This window comes from Oxyura jamaicensis, chromosome 3 (assembly GCF_011077185.1).
Source record: "Oxyura jamaicensis isolate SHBP4307 breed ruddy duck chromosome 3, BPBGC_Ojam_1.0, whole genome shotgun sequence".
NCBI lineage: Eukaryota > Metazoa > Chordata > Aves > Anseriformes > Anatidae > Oxyura > Oxyura jamaicensis.
The window spans coordinates 75,363,594-75,389,917 of record NC_048895.1 but is presented as its reverse complement, the minus strand read 5'-3'; the positions used below and the strand labels follow the sequence as shown (position 1 = coordinate 75,389,917).

The following is a 26,324-nucleotide window of genomic DNA, read 5'->3' as shown; positions in this document are numbered from 1 at the left end:
AATGATTTTATTGAAACAACTCAGTACTAAAAAGACAGAAAGCAAATAAAAGTTAGGTACAATTATTAAGTCAAGATTTTCTCGAGTTCTCACAAATTACAGCTACATTCATATTCCTGACCAAAACCCAAATGTAGAGGACAAAGTAGTCAGAATAATATTTCTTTTATGATGCTTTGAGGCTATCAACATGTTGTAGGCTGATAAGATTGCAAATAAAACTGAAGTGTGATTATGAAATAAATATACAATTAAGCCTTTGAAAGAAACTTTAATGGAAACATATTCTTCATGAAATTATCATTACAGTATCATTTCACAAAAGTATGCAATCTTATGGTATCTCCTCTTCATTAAAATATTTTGGCCGATGATATACCCTGCCTGGGTATCTGACATGAGAATGGCTTTGATTGTATCACAAACAGAATAAGCTTCACATTGGATTGCCGAAATTATTACTAACAAAAAAATTTAATGTCTCCAAAAACTTTGAGCATGCTGTCCTCAGCACCATTTATATTCATATCAAAGCTCAGGAACTTAGACATTTTGTCTAACAACATACATTATCTCAGTAGTACATACGAGATGGGGCAAAACTCCCATCTGAGTGGGTCTGTTTTATAACGGGGTGTTTCCACATCATGCACCTGGGTTAGCCTGACTGACTGGGCTGGGTGAAAATGGATTAATAGTCACGTTAACCCTCTGGTATATATGCACTTCAGATACGGCTCTAAGTCCACCGGCAATGACAAGTCACCAAATTTGAAAAGACTGAAACTGCTCTAGCACACAGGCAGCATTCTTGTTTCTGGGCTTGTACAGCTCAGATTCCTACAGAGTAAGTCACATCAACCCTCTTGGTAAACCTGCACCAGAGATATATGACCAAGACTGCAAAAAGGACCAGGCTTGAAGAACTGCTATGCCTTGGTTTGTTCTGGTTTTCTCTGGAACAATATTCAGTTTCACCTTTTTGCTGAAGTGGTTCATCTGGTGGTTGGTGAAGCTGCAAACGAATACAGTCATTTCCCCAAAACAGCTGCAAGACTAGTTCCTAATATTCCCTGTCTTTGCCATTTGCTCCGAAGCTGTTTCTCCTTAGTTATGGCTTGCCTTAGTTTCAAGTCAAAAGATAAGATGACAAAGGTCTAGAGTGCTTTTCTCAATAGTAAGTTATGCATTGAGGTCAGATTTCAGAGCAGAGGTGGTCAAAAAAAAAAAAGTGATCAGGATGCCAGATGTTTAACATTTCATAAAAATAAAGAGGAAAAAAAAAGATTCAAAACACTTCCCTACTCCTGCCCTCCTTTGGCAGCCCAAATTACCTGCCAATCTTTTGTCTTACATGCAAAAACCCTAAAGCTGTAACAGTAGACTAATATTTTTTTCACAAATACAAAGGTTTTAACTTTAAAGGAAAGGTCACCAACTTGAAAAGGCCATGAAACAATATTCCAGTTCAGAGAATCCATGAGTAGCACTCTTCTCGTTGAACTAGTGTAATTAGAAATCCCACAGAGTAAAGGATCCAGCCTAGAACAGCTCTAAGCTGTACTCTTAGAAACAACCCTTGGTGTGTCCGCTGCAAGAAACTGAGCAGGTCTGGAGTACTAAAACAGAAATGCAGGGCTTATGGGGAGCAAAAGCTCTGCTTAACTGTGGAAACAACAAAAAGTGAAACCAAAAATACAGGTGAAAACAGAAAAAGGAGTTAACTTAAAACAGCTCGCACCTTTTACTTGGAATCCTAAACTGAAGAGCAAATGCCCGTAATTTATACCAAAATGCTTCCCTGATCTGACATTCACATTTGCTCCACTCTTTCCTCCCACTCTTTGTTTTTTCTTGCCTCTCACCATCTCCCCACTCTTTGTTTTTTCTTGCCTCTCACCATAAGTTTTGCCCATTTTCCTATTTCAGTAAAAGGCATTATCAGCACTTCTGGCAACAACGTAAAAAACTGCTCATCAAAGCAAGATGGCTAGAGTAGACTGTGCTTGGGCAAGGTCCAGGATCTGTTTCGTGGGGAATAAATGGTACCACCCTGGAGAGAACATGCAGGGCACAGAATGCCTTGGTGCACAGCGGGTGCACACTTGCCCCTCTCTCCCTGTGCAGGACAACTCCTCCCATTGTGTGGACAGGCTGGATCTTTCCTGCCCTGAAGGAATCCCTGGATGTGGCGAGTGCTGCCTGGCTTCCTCACCCTGCAGAAGGGGAAAGGAGGACGGGTTTGCATTTTCTTAGCACCACTGAAGAGCCAAGAAGAGCGTGACGCATGGTGGCTATGCAGATACATGGGTTCTGAATGTGTACCGCTGGCTGTCAGCCAAAACAAAGACAGAAATTGGCACACTGCAAGGTTACTAAGAAACAATAATATGCCAATTATGAAAACTGAATACCTGTAACTAGAACAGTAGGAACACAATGACATACGTGAGCAAATCGATGGTTATGCCCACAGCTGGCACTATACCACGCGTATACTTTCTGCCTACAACACATTAATAGCTTTTAAGTTCAAAACTGTTTTTGTAGAAAATGAGGGGATTGGCATTGGGTTTGCTCCTACGTGACTCAATAACACTTCAAATTGATGTAATTTGTTGTTGCCTTAACACAAAAATAGGAATATCTATTATTAGCGCAGCAAATCAGAAGGATAGAGAGGTCATTGGCAGAAAAAGCCAAGTGCTGTCAATCTCCACTTTCTCAGCAGCTGAATAAAAATGAACAAGCAAGGGAAGGGGGAAACAACTCCTATTCATTATTTTTTAAGTTTATAGAAAATATTTCTGCTAATGCTTTATTACTTATTTCACCAGGTACTACCACCATGGTTGCATTTCTTTTTAACTAAAATTAGTCAATAAAACTGGAGGAAAATACCTAGTGGAAAAAAAGGAAGAATTTATAGAAATGGGATAACAACATTCCTTTCAATAAAAAAACTTTTTTCTTTTCATTTATCTATTAATTTGTGATTTTGGATAGTGTTAAATTAACATATAGCAACGTACTATATGGCTGTTTTGTAGAAAACAGATTTGAGATGACCAGAGAAGGTCTAAAGGTATATACAGAAGCTTGCTTAAACCACAGACTACCTACTTCCACTCTAAATTCTGCTATCAGCCACAAAAACTATCTGAAAAATCTCTAAGTATATATCTATACATGTTACAATGACTGAAACAGCAGTTGCTCACAATATCATGATAAATTATTAAGTCACAAAACAGATTCAGGACATGTGAAATAAACTGCAGTTACTATGTACTTGTGAGTTTCATCTGCACTACACTCAAATTACCTGTGTCCAAACCATTATAACATTAAATGCTTTTAACTAGCTATACAGGAGAAAAAAAAATATATTTAGATAATCTATAAACTACGCAAGTTCCTAAAAATTAGAGAATTAACTGAACTTGAAAAAAAAAATCTTACGTAACTGTGTTCTGATTTATATCAATGCATAGAACACTTCTAAATAAGCAAATAAAAAATGAAAATAAATCAGTAACAGATCTTACAATTATTAAATTACAAGAAAAAAAATAAAATTGAGAAGATGTCATGGGATGAAATATTCTGAAACAGAATATGACAATGAAAAAAAAAAACACAAGCAACTCAAGAAAACGTTATTATATCATTTATATTTAGTCTACAATACTGAAACACTGACAGTCGGCCAACTTAACAGAGACTATCTGATAAAAATGAATGTCATCCTCTAAAGCATTGCTTGACCAGTTAAAATGTATTTTATGTGAACAGAAGGGACCTCTTAATTTAGTGGTAAAAGTACTCTGCTGCAAAAAATATCTTTTCCTAAACACTTTAAAAGAATTGCTGATGTCAGGTAAGTAGAAATAGCAAATATTTATCCTCACATCAGGGAAGGATTACAGACCCAGAACAGGTTACAGATTTTTTTTTTTAAAACGCATTTTATACCTGATAAGCTTTGTGACTGATGCCATATACTAATGGATTTGCTCTCATCCGTACATAAAGATAAGTGTAACTTATCCACTTTACTGCTTCTTCCACATTAGTTACTGTTCCAAGAGCAATCTGAAAATAGGAAAAGAGACAAAATTAAATGTATATATTACAGCTGAATGTAAATATTTGGCTGAAAACATACTGAATTCAGTGCATTAGCTTTAAAGATAGTGTCAGTATGTTTCCAACAGGAATTATATTAAAATAAGCATAGAACATTATCTTGAACCATTTATACATCTGCATCTTATGAACATCTAATAACAGCAGATAGTAGCTCACATGATATTTTCTACTTCTTATGATATTTATAAAATACTGAGCTAGCTTATTACAGAGAAAAAAAAACCTTAATTCTTGAGTAAATATGATCAGGGTAATTTAAAGAACACCTTTTAAAAAAAACTACAGTTAAAACATTAACTTTCATACGAATCTAAACACACTTTCTGGTCCTAACCCAAGTCATCCTGATGATTCTTTAGGATTTTCTTCATCATACCCCTGTGTTCAGCCATCTGTTTATACACAGTTCTTTAAAAAGGTCTGTTCTTTTTGAATCTGGCATGTCAAACATACAGGTGCCTGCTATATTTTTTTTCTTATATCAAAACATAACAAAATTGAATAGGTAATACACACAAATATATTTCTGTATTTTTCAAGGCCAAATGAGAGAATATGAGAACAGTTTTTTTATTCATTAACTTCTTTTGATGATTCTGTAGTTGTTTTATCAAATTACTTACTACACACATTTTTACATGACAACTTTAATTCTATTTTCTGTTAGTTACATTAATGATAAGCAGTTTACTGCTTATTCCAGTTCACCTGATTTTAGCAGGAGAATTTAATATTTATCGTATGCTCCATTAACAAATATTTTTTGGTTGTGGCTGGTTCTGTAAAACATGAAAAATCCCTCCTGCTGAAATTTTGTGATCTGTTATTATTATATACTTTTTACTGTTATTTTTGTTTTGTTGGTGTTTGGATTTCATGTAAACATTCCTCTTGACTTGGAAAAACTAAAAAACTCTATGCAACAGTAAGTGATTTCATACCCATGTTCAGATCCAAACATCTAGACCTCAATAATAATATAGATACTTTTTAAAATAATGTAACTACTTACTATTCAAAAACAGTAATGAAAACTCAGTTAAAATAACTTAAAACCTTGTTGATTTCAATGACTTGGGAGTCATTGAAAGCTTGTCTCACACATTTCTGAAGTGTTGTTTTGTTCAACACAATAAGAGGTCAGGGGAAGACCCATTCTGTCGTTTTTCTAATTAGATAGCTACATAATGCACTGCAGTAACTAAAAAAGACATTATTAAACATCTAGCTTTTCATAGACTACTACTGGTAAGACATTTAATAAACCCTGCACATTATTAGTCAGATTGCTACCCAGGTTAATTTCAGCATTTGATTTCTTTCCATGATTCAAATATCTTTCAGTGCACAACTTGAAATAGCATAAGAACATTGTACAATAGCAACAGTTTCTGTCAAACAACTGCTTTCACAAACAAGAAAAGATAAAATTCTCATTATAGAAGATGGGGAAACCTGACAATTCAAATATATATTTTTCCCTCATTTCTTTAAATATCTCATTTTATTATTTACAAATTTAATATTTACACAGTTAAAAGTAGAAATGAGAAAAAATATGATTACAAAATGCTGTTGGCACTGATATGGCACTGAAATAAAATAGTGCACTTTTCTTCCTCCCCCAACTTTAAAAAACAGTCACTGAATACTACTCTGAGAGGAAAAAATAATCTACTTCTAAATATTTGCTGCCATCTAGCGTTCAAGTAAAGCTTTTGTGGATTATTTGAAAACGTGTACCTTTGTTTTAAAACTGTGTGACAGGGAAGTAATCTTAATGCAAACACACGAGTGATTTTAAAATAAATGATTTACAAGATTAGGAGACCTCTGAAGTTCTAAGATATTTAGCATTCATAAAATCAATAAATGGATAAGGTGATTCTTTGTTAAAGACTTTTTTTTAAAGAATTCTTAATTTTTCAGTGTTACCTAAACCATACAGTAGGTATGAATTTATATACAGAATAATCAATGAACCGAAATACTTTCCACTTTGAATTTGTATGGTTTGATTGTGTTAGTTATCACAAACCTTTGCTTGCAAATGGTTGTCACAGATGAGGTTGTTGGTCTCGTGCAGGTCAGGACAGTTCCCAGGGCCCTGGACACCCTGGGAACAAAACTTCTGCTCTCCTAAGCCTACACTTTGCATCACACTCAGATTAGCTATTTAGTCACTGAACTCCTGAGTAGTATTTTTGGAAAGGCTTTGAAAGAAACCTGTGTCTTTTCTGATAACCAAATAGCTGCCTACTCTATTACCTTCAGATTGCACCAAGACAGGTAGGCTTTAACTTGAGGAACACAAAAAAATAGATTAGGAGGTTTGGTCCACCCTAAACAAGGCACGACCTTATCCTCCTGACTTCATAACAATTTTGTAAATAAATGCAAGGAAAAACACATCCCCTGGGAAAGGTACTGTCCAGCATTGCAAATACTCTCCTGTTTCTAGCTCTTTAGGGAAAGGCGGGTCCCAGAAACAAGCTGGGGTCCAGCTGTGGATGTCAGGGAGGGCTTTATCAGGTGGAAACAATTAGGGAAGGAATGGTGACCTGCACTGTATGAGCTATTGATGATAGTTCCCAGATAAGTTAAAGTTTATGGTCTAATTAAACCACATCCCCTGCATCTTATCTTTCTTCCTGTATTTCCAAAAAAAATACAGCTGTAGGTATTATCTGTTTGCCAGCTGGTCAACTGACCCAGGACTCTCTCCTCTCAATAAAGCACCCTAACCACTTCTTTTTCCTTCCAGTATGCCTAGTGCAATAACACTGGTAGAAAAGGAAGAAGGTATCTCCATGCCTACACTGAGAATCACTGACCCTTTACTCCTCTTCTGCTCATTTTTAGAAGAAAAAACAAATAACACAGACACACAAAAAAAGAAAAACACAAACCAAAACCCCAAACAAATCCACAGGAAAGAATTCTCAGTGGATAGAGATGCTGAAGTACATGTTCAAAGTCTTAATTTTGGTGTCAACTCAGTGAAGTTGGGTATACTTCATCTTTTCCCACTGCCTCAGAGTAGTTTCCTAGGAATAAATATAACGGTCCTTTGAGGTCAGCATTCTGTCTCCAAGATTGCCCTTCATCATCTGCTGTTAGCTAGTAAGAAGCAAGCACCATATAAATTTCTCTCGAATTCTTAAACTACTGCATTTCAAGGTCTTCACTTAAAGTGCATTTAATAGCTTTCAATGGATTTTTAGTCAATGTTTGTATAGTTTTTGAACTACACTACCTTTTACACAGCTTCCTGCAGCAAGGAGTTACATGGCCTAACTGTCCCATTGGCATCCTTTTGCATTTTCTGAACTTGCCATCTCAGCAAACATTTCCTGGTTCTTGTCCCAGGAAAAGCTCAATCAAAAAGTACAAAACTCCATCACACTATATCCCATTTGTTTTTGTTCTTATCTGAACTATGGAGGTATGTCTTTGATATTTTTCCACATAAGCTATCTATTCCTTTGTCCAACACTTCTTTGAAAATGTCCTGCTTTTACAGAATTCATTTTGAAAGGGGAATTTTTTAAATATTTATTTATTTATTTATTTATTTTCCCCAGCATTACCCAAATTTTCTTCCTGCACCATATAAGCAGGTACACAATTCAAGGCTCTAGATTCCACTTTGTGATTGTGTGGCTAGGATTACATAGTACATTACACCAGATAGCTGAACCATTGCCTCATTCTTAGCTGCTACCCATTTCTGGCAAGAGACCTGATCTACATAAAAGCAACTTCATATGCTTTTGAAAGCATGGAGCTTTTTCATATTTCCAACTGCTGCCTTCATTTTACTAGTTCTTCTCTCAGCTATTGATCTGCTTATAATAAATTAAGAATTTAAAGAATTCAGCAGTGCTTCTGGCCTTTATTTGGTTTCTCTTTATAATTACAGCATGAGCATTCGGTGCATTTGGATTTCCTGAAGTTTATAACAAAAACAGATTTCTTCCTAAATGTGTAATATTTTTTATACCAGTGCAGATCTGCTGGTGCTAATGAAAGGCTCTGTTACCGCAAAGATGCCAGTGGACATCAGCTTCCTGTCTACTTTTCTGTAATTTATGTCAACAACATAAAATTAGTCTCCATATAGTGCTATTGTTACTGACAAATGGACAGTGTCTATAAAATATGACCCAAACTAATGTGCTTCCTGTGACTACCTATTGATCAATATGATGGCATATGTTTTAAAACGTATTTACTTTTTCAGAATGCTGAACACTAGGGAATAGTCATCTCCAGCTAAATCAGAATGATTTTCAAAACACCTGTCCTTCTCAGGTGATTGCAATAATTTGGATCAAATCATCATATATATAAATTTAAGCTGATACTAAATAAAAATAAATGAAGTTACTTTCAAAATAAACAAGCAAACAACAACAACAAAAAACCCCTAACATAAAAAGTCATTGTATCACTCATATCAAACAACAAAACAAAGTTTCATGCACTTTTTACCCTAATGCTTTTCAGAATTTTCCATCGCTATTTTTACTGAAAACCATTTACCACTGTGATCAACAAAATTCCGCCTGCATCTTTACCTGCTTTAAACTGCACTTCAGCCACAGGATCTACACTAATTCAAAGCCATGAGTACACTACTGTTTTCAGATAACACTACCATTGCATAAAGTCTAAAAACAAACAGTTGATCTTTAAAAAAGTACAGAATATAGTTTTTTTTTTTTTTTTTTTCTGCTCACAACTGTGGCTTGGACAATAATAACATAATCATCTATATTATTTTATTCTGGCATCTAACCATAACAGTTTGTTTTTTGATCAATTTTATATATTTATGTGTTTACATTTCATACAGGAGTATTTGTTATTTTTTTAACTCAAAATTGAATTTTCTGTCTATACTAGTCAGTTTTATACACTTTTCTCCAAAATCCCCAAATCCCGTGGTAAAACTGCTGAAGTTGTAAGTACTTTTTATTATATTGCACACCATATATTTTCTATGTATCTTTGGATAAATGTAGATAGATACCCACTATGAAACTATTTTTTCCTTCTTCACTTCTACTATTTTGATAGGACAGGAGGATTGACTTTCTAAGGCTACAGCTTCAATGTAACCAAATTATTTATGCAGTGTGTACTAGCAATATTTTTTCAGAGTACTATTACATTTGATGGAGGGACCATTTGGTGGATAAGAAATTGGCTGGTATCACTGAAAGAGTTGTGGTCAATGGCTCAACATCCAGTTGGAGACCAGTGATGAGTAGTCTGGGTCTGTATTGGGACTATTATTATTTAACATCTGTGTCAGTGACATGGACAGTGGGATTGAGTGCAGCCTTAGCAAGTCTGTGGATGACACCAAGCTGTGTGGCATGGTTGGCATTCTGGAGGGAAGGGATACCATCAAGAGGGACCTGGATAGGCTCGAGGGGTGGGCATTTGCAAACCTCATGAGGTTCAACAAGGCCAGGTGCAAGGTCCCGTATCTGGGTCAGGGCAATGCCAAGCACAATTACAGGCGGGGTGGAAAATGGACTGAGAGCAGCTTTGATGAGAAGGACCTCGGGGGTGTTGGTTCATGAAAAGCACATGAGCCAGCAATGTGCTCTTGCAGCCCAGAAAGCCAACCACAAACATCCTTAGCTGCATCAAATGAAGTGTGGTCAGCAGGTCAAGGGAGGTGATTCTCCCACTCTGCTCTTATGAGACCCGACCTGGAGTATTGTGTTCAGCTCTGGGGTCCCCAACGTAAGAAGGACATGAACCTGTTACAATGGGTCCAGATGGCCATGAGGGTGATCAAAGGACACATCAAGAAAGTTCATCCTGGAGAAGAAGGCTTTGGGGACACCTTATAGTGGCCTTCCAATATTTAAAGAGTGCCCACAAGAGAGACTGGAAGGACTCTTTGCCAGGGAGTGTAGTGACATACATTACAAGGAGTAATGGGTTTGAACTAAAAGAGGGTAGATAAAAGGATAAAAGGAGGAAATTCTTCACTATGAGGGTGGTAAGGCACTGGAACAGGTTCCTCCCAGAATGTGTTCAAGATCAGGTTGGATGGGGCATTGAGTAACCTGGCCATGTGGCAGGTGTCCCTGCCCAAGGCAAGGGGGTTGGAACTGGATGGGCTTTAAGGTTCCTTCCAGCCCAAACCATTCTATGATTTTTTTTTTTCTTCTATGTAGAAAGTTCAATGAATGTAAATTCACTTGCAGTCTAAGAAAATAAACAAACAAACAAACAAACAAGAACATTTCCCTTAAGCTGCCATACAATAGTCCCCTGTGATTTCTGGAATTGCTGGAAAAATTGTGCATTTTGGAACTACAGCTCAAATTAGAGGAGCAACATGTTGCCCATTAAAAGCACCCTCCCTTCTTCCTTCTCCAGAATATCATATGCTGGAAATTAATAGCTAATATCTTATACTGTAATGAAGAATTACCAGCTGAGAGGAAAGAAACAGTACTGAAACTCGTGTTTCAAGTCAAATCTTCTTTTCCTCAAATGCAATCTATATCATATAAACTCTGCATTATATAAACACCATCTTCACCACATTAGAAAGCAGACTTCTTTTATCTCCAGTACTCCTAAAAGGAGAGCTGTTCCAGATCACAGGGCAACTCATTCTTCTTCCAATATTGGTCAAAATTATCTTTTTTTCTTTCTTTTAGCTTTAGTTCCCAACTAGTGAGAGAGCTTTTGTACTTCCTTTTAAACTTTCTTTTGCTAAACTAAACAGCCAAGATGTTTTAAAGTATGTCAATACAGACTTTTCTGTACACGCACACACACAAACCAACCAACCAACCAAAAAAAACCTAGCTTTTCTGCTGGAGCTCTGTGGAACAAATACAAGAGATTCCTTACGTATTTCAGCTAGGCACACCAGCACATTCACATAGCTTCTAGACAATTTGGAGCAACACAGAACATACCTGAAAAAACAGCAGTGTACAGCTATGCCATTTTTTAAAATTATTTTTATTTTTTTTTTTTACTATAAGTCAATCATAGAGATCTACACTGTCCCACTTCTCAAAAGGCGCTTATTGCAAACTGTTTTTGCAATTCTACACTGACCTGGCAGGTGGGAGGACTAAAGTTCCACCATTAAAATAAAATAATAATAATAATAATAAAAAAGCCACAGAAAATGAATCCTTTGTTGTGAAGGAAAGAACATTCAACTCTTTCATCCTTCATCAGAAAGTATGTGAAGTCCACTGAAAAGCTCTTTCCTCTACTTATGTATTTGTGCTCTGTTTAGAACTCCGTTTTACTGTGAATACCTTCATGATGGGCATGCAAGATATGATTCAAACACAAATGGAAATATTTCATCCCAGGATCTTGCACCATACATGCTGCAGTTAAGAGATTTCCCAGAATAAAAGGACTTTTCAAAGTGATCACATTTTTTTCAACTCTGATATCCAGAGGTGCAATACTTCTGACTTTTGAAGTCGTGATACTGCACACCTTACTGAATTGTACAGACTATCAGCAAAAGTTACTCTATTAAGCTAGTATGTTCTCTGAACAAGAAGTTTTGACTAACTTTCAGATAGAGATAAAGGAAAAAGTATTCTAAATAATAAGAAATACATTTGTTTATAGCTCATCATAGGTAATAGATTAGATTCTGTTCTATTTGTCCAAATTTCAGTTTTCATTAAGGTACAAAACAAGCGGTATGTGTGGAACCACACTCATTTTACTTAACTGAAGGAACTTACTCTTGTAAGAAGCATACCTCAAGTTAGGTACTCGAAATACTTCGGAGAGAGAGTATAAAGAAGTAAAAAAAATAAAATAAAATAAAATAAAATAAAATAAAATAAAATAAAAAAATAAAAACAATGTACCTTGTGTCTCACTCACTAAAGAGGAAGCCTAGATCTGGAGATATCTTATGACTTAGGACCAAACCTATCCCTCCTGATTTTTAGGGTGCTGAACAGTAAGTGCAAGCAATCCTGGCTTTCACAACCAACTTTAGGATTTAAGCTATTATTACTAATGTGATGAAGAGGGTTGGGAAAATTGCAAATGGCTCCTTTTCCTCACATTTGGATCCCATGTGCTGGGAGAGTTTAATTTCTCTCTCCCTGACTGTATGTACTCAGACCACTTCAGAAACTTGAGTTAAAGAGGAATAGCTGTGAGGAAATATTTGCATCACAGCTAAACCTTATTCTAGTTCTGATGTGTGACAGAACTTCAACACAGGGAGAATACTTGAACACAGAATTTTCCTATTAACAGGAACTGAACCAATAACTTACAAGAAACCTTAAAAGATTTTTTTTAAAGGTGAATGATCAAACGTAGTCATTTTTAAAGAAGAATCAAGGGATGAATCTTGACATTCTAAAAGGTCACCGCATCCATTTCTGCTCCCTTCCAGAATTTCCTTTTAAAATTATTATTCATGATTGAATAACCGAAATGCTTTAAAGTGATGAAAAGGCAGAAAAAAATACCAAAATATACTAGAATTATATAGATAAAACAGAATAAGCACCTTAAAATGGCAAGACCATCACTAATAGACCAAACAAATTTTACATCTTTAAGAATCATAAACACTTTTAAGATGTCACTGGACATTTCAGTCTAGCTGAACTCCTTTACTTTTATTGAAGAAACCCTAAGCGTGTTTGTAAAACAACATTCTTTTCTTCATTTAACCATGTTTAAATTTCTGAAGTCTCCTTTTAAAAAAGTGTGTGTGCTTATGTATATACAGATTTTTAACTGGTTATTACACTAGATAGCATTTGAATAGTTTTAATGTAATGGAGATCAGTACTCTCAGTCTAAGCACAGATCTTTACATCTTCGGATGTGTTTTCTTTGAACCTCAAGTAAACTGAGAACTTGCAATTTATAATAAAGCAGTTGTAATTAACACTGTGCAACTGAGACCAAAGAGAAGAGTGTATGCCAAGTACATTATTCTCTTCATATAATGCGGTCAACAAAATGAAGTGAGTTTATATAAAGATATGCTTTAATTTCTTGAAGATTTCAATTTGCAGTTATGCAGAATACTTACTGCTTAAATTCTAATAAGGCACTTCTGATTAAATGTAAATGCTAGGTGTTTCTACAGCTTTATCTTAATGATATTTGACCGTCCATACTAGTTCTATTATCTATTACCTTTTGTATGAGGCCGGCAATATTTTCATGTTTAACAGTTCATTCCTCTTTAAAATATACACTTAAAGACTCACAGTAATATATGAAAATTCCATTTTAGATATTTTATGTGTGAAAATAATGCATTTTTTTTCAAATAATATTATTCCTGTTAGAGTTGCTAGTTGTGCTAAATAATTCAGAAGTTACCTCTGCATTTAGGTTGTCTGCAAGACTTTCAAGAAACTGGCTTTCAATTGGATTCTGCTGAGTAAGAAGAGTCAGGTAATGACTGAGTTTATCATGAGTTGTAATAATGATGCCTTCTCCGAATTTGTCAAACTGAGGCCGTCCGGCTCGACCAAATATCTGCATGACATCTAGAATTCCAAGGTCAACAAAGGAGCCTCTTTTTGCAGCATATATTTGTGTTCCCTGGTTGAGGAAAAGTTAATAAAAATTAACATAAATACACACGAATATAATCCTGATGAGCTGAATACTGAAATTAGGCAAATACAGCATGATTTCAGAAGTGTACTTTAACTAATCCTCTCATAATCTTTGATATATTTAAATCTTTACTATACAAACTAGACTCCCACTGGTGAGAATCAGTTTAATGAGATATAAATAACATTTCAAGTCAATCAGACATTTCCCTTCCAGCCCCCAAACCCACAATAAAGATCTTGCTATCTATGCTTCTTTACAGTTTTCTTTTAAGACAGATAACCATGTGCAGAGTATATCGTCTCTTACCTTAATGACAACAGCATGAGCAGGAAGATTGACACCCCAGGCAAGTGTAGCTGTACAAACTAGGACTTTGATATGTCCATTAGAAAACAAGTTTTCAACCAAACTTCTGTCTTGCCGCAGCATTCCTGCATGATGAATGCTAAATCCATCTGGAAACAGCTCACGTAACTGCTTATTTCTGGATCTCTGTACCTAGAATGGACATGCATAAAAATTAAATTCACTTCCAATTACAGTACAAGAAGACCTGTATTTAAAAAAAAAAAAAAAGAAAGAAAAAAAAAGGAAACAAAAGAATATTATTATGAGTCATATGAAAGGAACTAAAGGAACTATTTCTATTAATGTCAAGCTTTTTGTCAGCACCAATACCTCACAATTTGCTATAACTTGAATTTTATTCTTACTTTCCAAAGAATATATACCTCATTGTTCAAAAGAATACTATTTAAAATATAGAGCTTCATGTAAACCGAGACCCATATTTAGGGTAACCAGCATGAACACTGAAAACAGACAATTCACGTACTTCTTTTACTTAAAATAAACTCTCTCAGACTATGCAAGCAGCTAGAACAGGCTTAAATAGCAGGCCACAAACCATACCTAACATTAACGAAGGGATACCCTTCCCACCTCCAGCCATTGCATCATCTTGGTACAGTGTGGATTAAGAAGTTCACAGTACGTAACCAAACTGTTCGCCTACTCCTCATTTTTACATTTACATCCTCCGATGCACAGGAGGCTGGGATCTCAGTTTGCAAAAATCACAGGTCTTCCAAACTCCCTCCAAGTAAGACCCCCATAAGAATGTCTCCTTATTTCTGGGTGCTAGCTTTACCATGCTTCCCCTAAACTGAATAGGGAACAAAGTTAAGAAAAGCTAATATCCCTTCCAAACACTAAAACCTGAAACTTGAATTGCTTTGGAGCGTGTCTTCCAGAAACAACAGGGAAGGAAAAAAGAAACCCAGCCATTTAAACAGGAAACCCAAACCTCTAGAGCTCCTGCCATTTTAGCCCGATGGGAACCACTCTATTTCTTTTCAGAAACATGAGTTTAGGCTAAAGCTCAAGTACCACAAAATGTACAGCTCTTTCATTATAACTATGATGACAGGAGGAAAGGCAGAACAGTCCTGGTGTAAACTGGAATAAAGGAGCTTCAACCAAGCTCATATGAGCTTAACTATAATGTCACAAAGCATGCTTTATGAAAACTCTTTTTACCCTAGGCCCTGGCTACCGGTCCCTCAGATTTTCACGTTTCAATGTACTGATTTGCCACAAAAACTACTGATTTTCCTCCCCTCTCTTTTGAATACCACTACCTTCCAAAACAGATCACTGCTGGTTTTGACACCAGGGGGGCTGTGGTAATGACGACTCTGATCTTTCCCTAAAATAGATTTCTTTATTATCATTGCCAACAGAGAATCGGTACTTTTCTATAGACCACAGAACATTTAAGGGTATTTTAACTGTGGCACTGTACTTTCAGCCCTGTATATTATAGTAAATTATTTCTAGATCAAATTATTATTTTTTTTGTGTTGTTTTGTTTTTTTCAGACTGTATATTTACTAGTACCTGACACACAGCCACTGAAAGTTGACTTAAGGGATACCGAGTGGGTAAAGTAAAGAAAAATATGGTTCATATTACTGGCATACTGCCAAACATGAACAATAAATCTCTGCAAACACAGAAATAAATAAGGAGATGGGAATGCAATTATAAAAGAGGACATGAAAAGAAAAATACTGTAGGAAAAACATTTTCTTAGCTTCATAATTATCCAATTTCTCAATATCTGATCTTTTCTGCTTTAGCTGTAATTATTTACTGTTCATTTAAGGAACTCAAATTCAGCTTTTAACTACACAAGAATTTTTGGCAAATTTAATTTGCGCTGCAGTGTGTAAAAATGAATAAAAAAGAAGTTGAGAAAGTGGTTGTGCAGTTCATGTACCATTGTTTTATGAGCCAGAGAATGAAAAGAAATACTTCATAAAGAACACAAATGCACCAAGGACTGCACTGATATTGTATCAGCAACAAATCCCTCAGAAGAAAGGCATGTGGAAAATTCATTTCAGTTGGAAAGCTAAGAATAATTGCAGCACAGCAATTTGAATTGATCCTGACTACGTTCAGAACTTGCTGTAAGCATTTAACAATGAAATTAACTTGTACCTTAAATAAAGTACATCTTCCTATGTGGTATGACAACCATCAGAAATTCCATTTTTTTGTAGAGCTTTTATGGGTCTCACACATTTATTTTACAGGTATTAATGTAACTACTTTTCAGAAAGCACAATTATTCAATATCAAATATTACACTCTAAAAATTATCTGTAGCTGAAAAAAGCCAAATCCTGCACTTAAACCTCCACAATTAAAAAAGTACATAATTCTGTTTGTACCCTGATTGCTTACGTTGTATAATGTGGTTGAAAGACAGGGCAATTTACTAACAGGAAAGTAGAAGAATAACATCTTATGCTGTATAGAGAAAGAAACTATTGCTTGTTTATAGTTAAAGGAACTACAATATCACTAATTCAGAGGAAGGTACTTGAGAATGTGAACATCAGAAAAAAGGAGGAGGAAAGGGAACATTTTATGCCAGAAAGATTTGCCATTAAGATGTGGCAATGGCAGTCTGACTAGAGTAGTCTGACTCAAGTACTTACAAGCTTAAGATTAATCAATCATGTAAAAATATGTAATTACAACTATATACATACAGTTGTATGTTTAGAAAGTATTTTTACATGCTCTTAAAATCTACCAGTTTTTCTAAAATTATATATTTGGAATATTTATTATTCATAGGTTTTGTCTAAAAACTTATTGAATCTGTGATGTGCTAGACTTCCAGGCTGAGGAGTAACCAATATAGAGATGCATTAAATGAATTTTTTCAGACATACAAGATGAACAACCTGTATGTTTCATTTCATCATCAAAATGTTCATTTGTATTTTTTAAAAACATCTAATTTTTTAAATGAAAAACTCAAAGCTTATTTTTGACATAGCAAAAAACAAATGACAATCCAATAAAATAATTAACTAAAATCCTGAAAATAACGATGTTTCCATTAACTGTGCAGAAATTGACTTGATTTTCTTTCAGAAATTCGTGGATATTTTAAATTACATACATAGAAGGCAAGGTAGTTTAAGAACAACTAAGTAACCAAATTTTACAAACGCTTGAGAACATGTAAGAAAAAAAAAAAAAAAGACGTATCTCAGTGATGGCTTGGAAAACTTCTTACACAACATATATCCATTAATGGCAGCATATTTGCAAACAGACCTCCTAAGATTTTACTTAAATGAATTGCATGGCTGTTCTGTTAAATCCAGAATTAAATGATTTCAGAGTCAACAAAACAAACAATTACTATATAACAGAACTGAAACTATAAAAAGTTTCAGTACCCCCATCTTTTTCTATTACAGGCTAAAGCATTTTGCTTAAAATGTATATGAAATGGTACTGTCTCAGGTGTATGGAGAAGTCGTTGTTATGAGGTCTGGCACTGGTTGCCTGATTAGAATTGATTTTCTTTCCTCTCCCTTATTGCTCAAGAGGGCTGCAGATTTATGACCTTTGCTTACATGTGTGTGTGCATTTAAAATACCATGCATTAAATAAATTCCTAGTTTAGCTTGCTGTCACCTACAATTCTCCTTTCAAAATTTTGAATTTCATGCAGTTCTTGATTAAGATATTAAAAATGCTGCAATTAGACAGAGAAGAATATACTTTTTAATTTTAATTAGAAATGAAGCACACATTACAGGAAAAAAAATTAAACAACCTGTAGGGATAACTCTTCACACTTCCTTCTACTTGCACCTGGTGTCACAAAGGTATCATTAATCGTAAAGACTATATGATGCATGCTTTTTATCTGAATACATCATGAGCCATAAAGAATTAAACTTTCAATAGGCTTCTAGCTATTTTTTTCTTATCTAAAAAACAAGTAAAAAAGCAATAAAGCTTGATTACAAGAAGCAGCTATGAATAAGTGAAACTTCAGTTAATGTCTTTTCATTAATCTCTGATTAATGCACTAACATTGCCACTACTTGGTAAAATCAGTTTTTATTTTTCTTTCTATATATTACTTATTTCTTCTTTATGCTTCTTCATTTTGAAAATACTTGTTTGCAACTTTGAATGTTGGTCATTTTTTCCACTAATAACAGTTTTTGACTATCATGAATTTTCTTCCAGCAAAAGAAATGGCACAGGCTATTCTAGTATTTTTCTCACAATCACCTTAACTACAGCAAAACTTCATACTTAGGACTGTAAGACTCCATCATTGTAATTTCCCTTCTGTGGAGTTCACAATAGGGTGGCACTTGCAGTTTGCTCTGAATGCACCTTCGTATTTGTTCACCGGTTTGAACAATTCCGAGCAATTTATTCCCATCCTTCACTCTTTGCAGCCTACAAAGTACTAGCTCTTAATTTTGAGGCCTTGTTAGCTTCATTTGCTGAGTGCTTGTATCACAAACATTTAAAACAAACAAAATAAAGTATCTTTTGCTGCAGCTTTCAATGAATGGCGATTTTATTAGTGTTACTACTATATGATGAATGCAGCTCAGTTACTTCCACAACAAGTAATTTGTAACATTCCTAAAGACATCAGAAAATGCAATTCTCTGGCTGACTTCCTGAATTTTTTTTAAAGTTGCAGCAACACAAGCTTTGTTTATTCATTCAAATTAATCATACTGCTGAATCTTCTCTTCCAGCCTCACTTAAAGAATACTGACTCCCTTTCAAAACTCATGAGATTAAGGTAAAATAAGAGAAGTCTTCATCCATTTAGTAAGTGAAGAGGGTCTGACAAATGCAGAATGAAACAAAGGCAATCTGAAGAGTTCATCACTTGTCCTATTCCTGCTCCTTAGATACAAAAATCCTATCAGAACATCAGTATATATGAGGACCAAGAGAAAGGGAAAGAAATGCTCACAGGATTGCATGATCTTTGCTTTAGTATTGCATTCACCACTTTTGCTTTTCAGAATTCACTGCTGAATATTGCATATTAATCAATCTATACAAGACAAATCTTATTCTATTACTTAAAACTGCTGTTTCAAAGGGGAGAAATCAAAATTTAGACAGTGACAAAAAATCGATCACACAGGCTCCTTAAGTATAAAGTCAAAATATAATAGTTTCTTATTACAGGAAAAGAATCATGACTTTAATGTGCACAATTAGAACAAATATATGAAATAGAGAGAAAATACTAATCCATGATGACAAGCAGTAACACTATCCCAGAGTTTATGCAAGAAACTGAACTTGAAGAAAAATATATTGGAGTCTAAAGGGAGAAAAAAGGAATGCATCTGAGCTACAATGATTTTTTACCTGAAGACTCTCTTTTATGAGTTAGAACTTTTATTTGTATTACTCAACTTGTACTGTGTGCATAATAACTAAGCTATCAGCATTTGTTTCTAGGGCAAGGATGAAGTGTCATGTTATGCAGCAGGAGCAAGATTAAATTAGTATTTTATTACAGAAGCAAAGAATTAGCTTTTCAAAGAATTTTTCCCTCAAGGATTTAAAAGTTGACTACATTTCTGTGATGAATATATACTAAACAATTGGTCCTTATCTTGTCTTACTTCCTATCTCTTAAGAAACAACATAAAAATTATTTACTTTAATGTAAATTATATGTACATTATATTAAACATAATATATACAATTTTCAAATATGTTTATGCTTTAGAATAGCAAGTCATGTAACTGATGTTAAGAAAAAAATCAAATTCATTCTTCCAGAAAATATGACATCTAGACAAAAAGAGAGGACCTCTACCAGACACAGCTCCCTTCCTAAGAACTCATTTACCTAAACTTATAATTGCCTGACCTGTTATTAATGGTCTCTGCACTACATTGCGATTAGGGACAGAAGGAATGCTACTTTAAGAAGACTTAGTTTATAGACTTCAACAGTTAGAGATGCCTACATTGATGATGTCATGATGCAGGCAAATCGTATAATAAATTGAAACTGGAGGAAGAAGATAATGAGGGCACAGATTTATTACATATAGCTTAAAGAAAATGAAATCAGAGAAGTTTATTTTATTTATTAAAAACTGACAGGAGATTTGTTCATTGGCTGATTTATATTGACAGAAATAAAGATGCAGTTATTTACAGTCTGGCTGTAAAAACCTTCTAAATCACATATAAATGACATGTCATGAAGCTCTTCTATAAAGTTATATATGTCACTTTGAAAAAGATACCCAACACTGGCTTGAGGTAGTGCTTCTTTGTTGATATGCCCTCTCATTACTTCTCTTGCTCTTTCCTGGGAACAGCAGCACTGGCATCGCTGCTCACACTGCAGCTGGTTCCTGTGGAGAACTCAGACTACCAAGAGCTCTACTCAGCGGAGAGGACTTGCATGACCTCGCAGATCACTGAATGTAGAGTGAATGGTAGGCTGGCCAATATGCTATTCTACTTAATAAGTATGCACACTCATTCTCTAAACCTTCACTTTTTAAATGTATCTATCCATTAACTTCGTATAGATATCCTGAAGTAATATCTCTGTCCAACACTTACTCTTTTACTGAGTTATAATTAGCGGGTACCTGGCAAGATAGTATTTGAAGAAGGTAATTCTAGCAAACAAATGTGAATCAGTTTGAAATTCTCCTGGAAGAGTCAATAATCTAATTGTCTCCCTCTGGAGATTTAAGTTCATTGTATTAAAGTTAGAATTGTTTAAACCTATGAGTTACTGCTCTGATCAATTTACTGAAATCACCTCGGTAACTTCTGTAAAGTGCTCTAAAAATACCTCTGAAGGAGAAAGAAAGGAGAGTAGTGACTGCTTTGCTTAAACATATTCCTCAGTAGCATATCCTATCAATATCAATGTAAGGATAACAATTCTTCGAATGAAATCATCAGGAACAGAAGTCACTCAGGACTAATTTTCTTTATTATAGTATTACAATTGTTTTTCTTCTGAACCTTCTCTTCTTTGTGTGCATGCAGGTTCCTATCAATTGAGGGTTGTCTCCTGTCAATTTATAATTTGTAAATACTTGTTTAGAATAGCAATCTATCTGTCCCTACTCCTCAGTGGAGCACAGACTGTTTTTCAGTTGTTGCACTAATTCTCTCTACACGTACACACATGTGCACATAATTTTCTCCAGAACAGAGCTAACCCTAACCTTCTTCAGTGAAAGTTTTAAAAATACTTCAGGTCTATATAACATACTGTTTTGCTGTTATTTGTAAAACACAGAGAAAATCCCTGCAGAGTTCAAAGAATTCTGTTTCAGTGTATTTAAACCACAATTAGCAGAACTGTACTAACAAAAAAAAGGATTAAAAGTCCGGACAATTAGGAACAACTGCCAAGAAACATATACAAGCTATGACTGTCTTGTTCTAACATAACTGTATTTTTATTCAAGCAAAATAACAGTGTCATTTCTTCAAAGCCATAAATTTTGATTTTTTAACTTTTTTTAATATTTCTTTTTTACAGAGTAGGTGTTTGTAAAAATTCTTTGAAGAAAAAACTTGGGAAGCTATTTTTCTTTTTAAATGAAAATTAATTCTGTAAATACGGACCAAATAGACTTTTGTGCTTTCAAATGTGAGGAATTAAGTGCTTAAATAAAGAAAAACATTAGTTATTGCTTGAATACTTCTCACGCACTAATGGTAACTGTTGGGAATCTGAAATCTGGCAATCAGTGATTCTTTGCTGTACTCCCTATATGATAGACAATACTGCGGTTTTGTCAAAATAATGAAGGTTTAAAATGTACTTTGCAGTTGTACAGGTAGGATCATCATTATTCATGTCTTTATGCTCCAATCAATGAATATGTTCACAAAATACCTATAGAGTATCCTTGTGGCTTTGATTCACAAGAAAAGATGTAAGACAGAATTTCTGCTGTGTTTTTATGTTGCCCTGGCCTTATTATCACAGATCATAACCTATATATTGCATACTATTGTGTCTCATCCAATTGGCAGATTAAGGAGTGATGAGTGGTATTAAAGAACATTAATGTCCAGAAACATCTTGCATTATTCATTGTGATCTTTTTACAGTACCCCTGTGTTTTTCACTGAATAAAGTTGGTGCATGGAGAATGAAATAAGATTCTATGGGAGGAAGAACAGCAATCAATCAGATTTAAAACACTGAACAAGAGTTAAACATTATGTTTAATCTTTGATTCCTCGGTTCTGTAACCTGCAATACAGAAGATAAAAGTGTTTATGGATGCCAGTGTTGAGAGAAGCTAAGAAAACTTAGTATGGCTAAAATACTACATTTCTGAGTAAGCCAAATAAGCCAAGAATGAAAGAATAATAAATGCAAATTTGACCACGCACAAAAGATGGCTTTGTAACAAGTCACTAGGGATGTAGACATAGGTTCATAATATCTCAATTAATGCCTAGCTGTTATAAAGAAGAAAAAAAAAATCAAAAAAGAAAATCAAACAAACAAAACCCACCTATTTGTATAGATAATACACTAACTCAACTTGAACCAGAATCTAATAACATGGACCAGTGTAACTTAATATTTCAGATAAAGCCAGACTGAGGTGTCTATCTTACATTTGAAGGAATTAATGATACTCAGGTAACAAGGCTTAAGAACTTAAAATGAAAAACAATTCTATGTAAACACAAATGGGAACCAGCACTAGGTTCAGAAAGGAAATGTTCATAATGACCCAGCTTAGCACCATCAATTAGTGAAAATACAAGAAGAATAAAATACACATTTAATTTGCTAATTAATTTTCATGTTTTGTAGAATGATAAAAATATTTATATTGTTTACAGAAAATGCAATATAAATTATGCAAAGACTTTTTTGCACTACTTCAGTATGATGTAAATCTGGACTCTACAGTGAACAGAAGTGTTAAAATATTTCAGCTTAGCAATAACATGAAAACGAACATCAATTAAAATTGAATTAATTTTATAACAGGATTTTCAAATGCATGCAAAATCATATAAAGCTTTGTTTTTCTTTCTCATCAATTTAGAATCATACTGTTCTTGCCCTGGGAATAGACGTATGAAACATATAAAATGCAGAAAAGTATCTATACTTCTCTGGCCCTTGAGACAAGAAGCTCTGCTGCCATATTTGTTAACCACTTGGACTGCAGCAATGAAGGAGTCATCAGTCTTGGTCCATTTTGCTGGCAGCAGAAGGCGTTTTCAGCCTGCTGTTATAAAAACTAGCCAGTAGGGAACACACAGAACAATGAAAAGAAATTGATACAGGGAGAGTTTGATGACAAGAAATTGACACAGGGAGAGTTTGATGACATGCAAGGACAGCATGGCAACAGCAAGGATGAATTTGTACTGGTTTCAGTTCAAATACTGACATCCTCTGGAGACTTAGTTAAACCTTTTGTTGCTGTGCTTAACTGTGTAGAAATTTCAATATTTCTGCTTCAACAGAAATCTGATATTGCATGGTTTCTGTAGAAGTATTTGTTATATTTGAGAAGACCTCATTTGCTTCACCGTAATACTCAAAACTGCCACTCTGCTGAGCCATGAAAATAAAATCAGTATGTGAACATGAAGCGTATTTCTCATTTCATAATTAAACTATAACAGTCCACAGCAACTTCACAGCTATGCAAAGTGACATATTGAGGATTCTTCAGAAGAAAGGAATTTCTCTTTAAAGTTTTGTAGGTAATTGTAAATGTGTAGTACGAATTAATAATCTATAGCATTTTCAAACAACTTTAGACCAGCATCAGTATGTGGGACCATGAAAAGCTGAAATTTATCCTAAAACAGGAAAATAATTGTTTCCTTTTAAAGAGAAACTGTAAGTATTGTCTTTTGTTTTAGTGCTGTGGCTTGTTCTTTTCACTTTTCTAGCTCCTGCCCTACAAGATGGAAAAAAATAAACATAATATCAAGCAGAAATGATAAAAGAAAATGTAGAATAAAAGTAGTTCCTAAACTAAAAAAGTCAAATTATACTCTCAGTTCATTAATTGACTTGAACTATGTAACCTCAACTTTAATGAGAAAAAACTAGCACATCAGAACATCTGCATCATGATAAAAGTATTTTTTTTCATGATACATGTGCAATATCCAGACCCATTAAAAAAATGAAAGAAAAATCATGATGTAATTAGCACCCCATAAAAGGTTAGCATACTTTTTTTGTGCATTAACAATGTATTAAACAACTCTCAGAACCAAAGATGTTTTATTCCTCCTGTCTCTTTGCTATTCTACAAGAGTTCCAAGGATTTGGGTTATAGCTCAGTGTCACCAAATGTCAAATTTTAGAAGAAAAACTTCTGAAAAATCTTCATAGAAAATGAAAATTAATGGATGTTTATGATTTTCCATATGTTCCTATAGTCTCATCTGATTAATTATGAGTGATAATTAATTATCTAAGTACTAAAAAAAAAACAAAAAAAAACTATTTAGAAATTAATAGACCCAAAAATTCTGGGACCTGCTTTCCTGTGATATTTTTATTTATTGTGCCTATATCCTGACTCAAATGCATACCCTATCAAATTTCCATAACTTTACCTATCTCAGAATTACCTCCTTGCCTTACCATTTCATACTTCTTTCCACTGTATGCTCAGGACAAAAAACATATCATTGGGATACCTATCATCTGTAGGACTTATGATCAATGCTGCATTCAGCTTGTTATCAACACCTTTGACAACTGTGTTGTCTTTTTCATTAATTTTATTTCAAATTGCTAGCAGGCTGCTCTCACAATCTCTGCTACCTCAGAGTACAACTGTGAAGCCTGTGGACTATTAAAAATTGTTCAAAGTCAGATTCAAAGGTAACACAGTGTCTTTACACACCTGAAAGGGCACAGAAGTAGCATCTAATAAGTGGTGTACGAACAAGCTTTATATTACTACGGTCTTTTGGCCAGCAGACTTGGGAATTTAAAGACAGATTGTCAGTTAAACTGAGGCAACTATTAGGCTTTTTACCAGAGGAAACCAGCTGCTTGAAGAAAGGAACACTCCACAGAGCTTGATTTTATGAGATCCTGTTCAAATGAGGGATATTTCAATAGACCTGTGCTAAATTATGAGATCCCTTGGAAGAAAAAGGTTTTAATATTTATTATGCCTTTCTCCTTTACTTTATTAAAAAGTAAAAAAAAAAAAAAAAAGTAAAACCCCAACAACAAAATCTCTCCATATCTACCCTTTTTAGTTCCATTATTTTATGTCAATTACTGATTTTATGTTTCATACTTCATGAAGCCTGAAAGATAATTGCTTTGTAAAGTTTTAAAATCACAGAGATGAGACAATTATTTATAATTAAATTTGGCTTTGAGAGATTGTATTCTACTTCTACCATAATTTAAGCATGTATCTAGCACATACAGCTGACATCTTTGAGCACAGGAACACCTATCTTCTTCTGTAAATCATTTTTACAATCTATCTACACAGATTTTGAGAAAAAAAATATTGCATCAATGTTAGTTCAACCATCTGCTTTGTAAACTTAACTAGAAATCCTATGTAAAAACTGAGGAGCTCATTATTATTAAGATAATGTAATCTGTACACCGTTAATCTAAAGCCAGCTAAACAGTTTCTTCAGCAAGCTAATTTAAAAGTCTTGCGCACACAGAACATAGATTTTAGAGGAAATTCAAGAAAATATCTCATCTATATCAAGTATACCGTGGAGAATTAACTGCACGGTGGAGGGAAAAGTAAGGAGATTGCCACTTTCTCACTTAGTGCAGTGCATAGCAGCACAAAACAGGTGACAGGGGAGTTGCTGTGCTGCTTCAGCAGACCCTCTCCAACCTGGATTAATTTCCAGTTTCCATATTCTGTTTACTTGTTGTGCATACATTAGTGCTAATGACTGTTCAAAGTGTTAAATACCATACTGTGAGCTTCATTTTAAAAAATCTTTTAATTATATCAAGTCTTCTTTATAATTAATATTCATATGTGTTCAAATCATTACATCTTTCATGCATTTAATCTCCTAAAAAATATTTCTCATCTCACAACTTTGCCTTCTGTTAAGAGCAGCCCAATCTCAAAAGGCTTTGCAAAATGCTTTACCTAGAATTTGAATTTGTATCTGTAATGCAGCATTTGCTGGGCTGTTAG

The 26,324-nt window shown here is 34.5% G+C and overlaps 1 protein-coding gene across 2 annotated transcripts in view; it reads right to left on the bottom strand.

Moving 5' to 3' along the window:
- ASCC3 (activating signal cointegrator 1 complex subunit 3) overlaps positions 1 to 26,324 on the bottom strand; it is a 277,788-nt gene that overhangs the window by 87,950 nt on the left and 163,514 nt on the right. For both annotated transcript variants that reach the window (XM_035321897.1, XM_035321898.1), the window contains exons 15-17: positions 14,080 to 14,271; positions 13,528 to 13,752; positions 3,976 to 4,095 (exon numbers count right to left, since the gene is read on the bottom strand). In XM_035321897.1, coding sequence (XP_035177788.1) covers positions 3,976 to 4,095; positions 13,528 to 13,752; positions 14,080 to 14,271 — 537 coding nt within the window. The remainder of the gene's footprint in view (positions 1 to 3,975; positions 4,096 to 13,527; positions 13,753 to 14,079; positions 14,272 to 26,324) is intronic.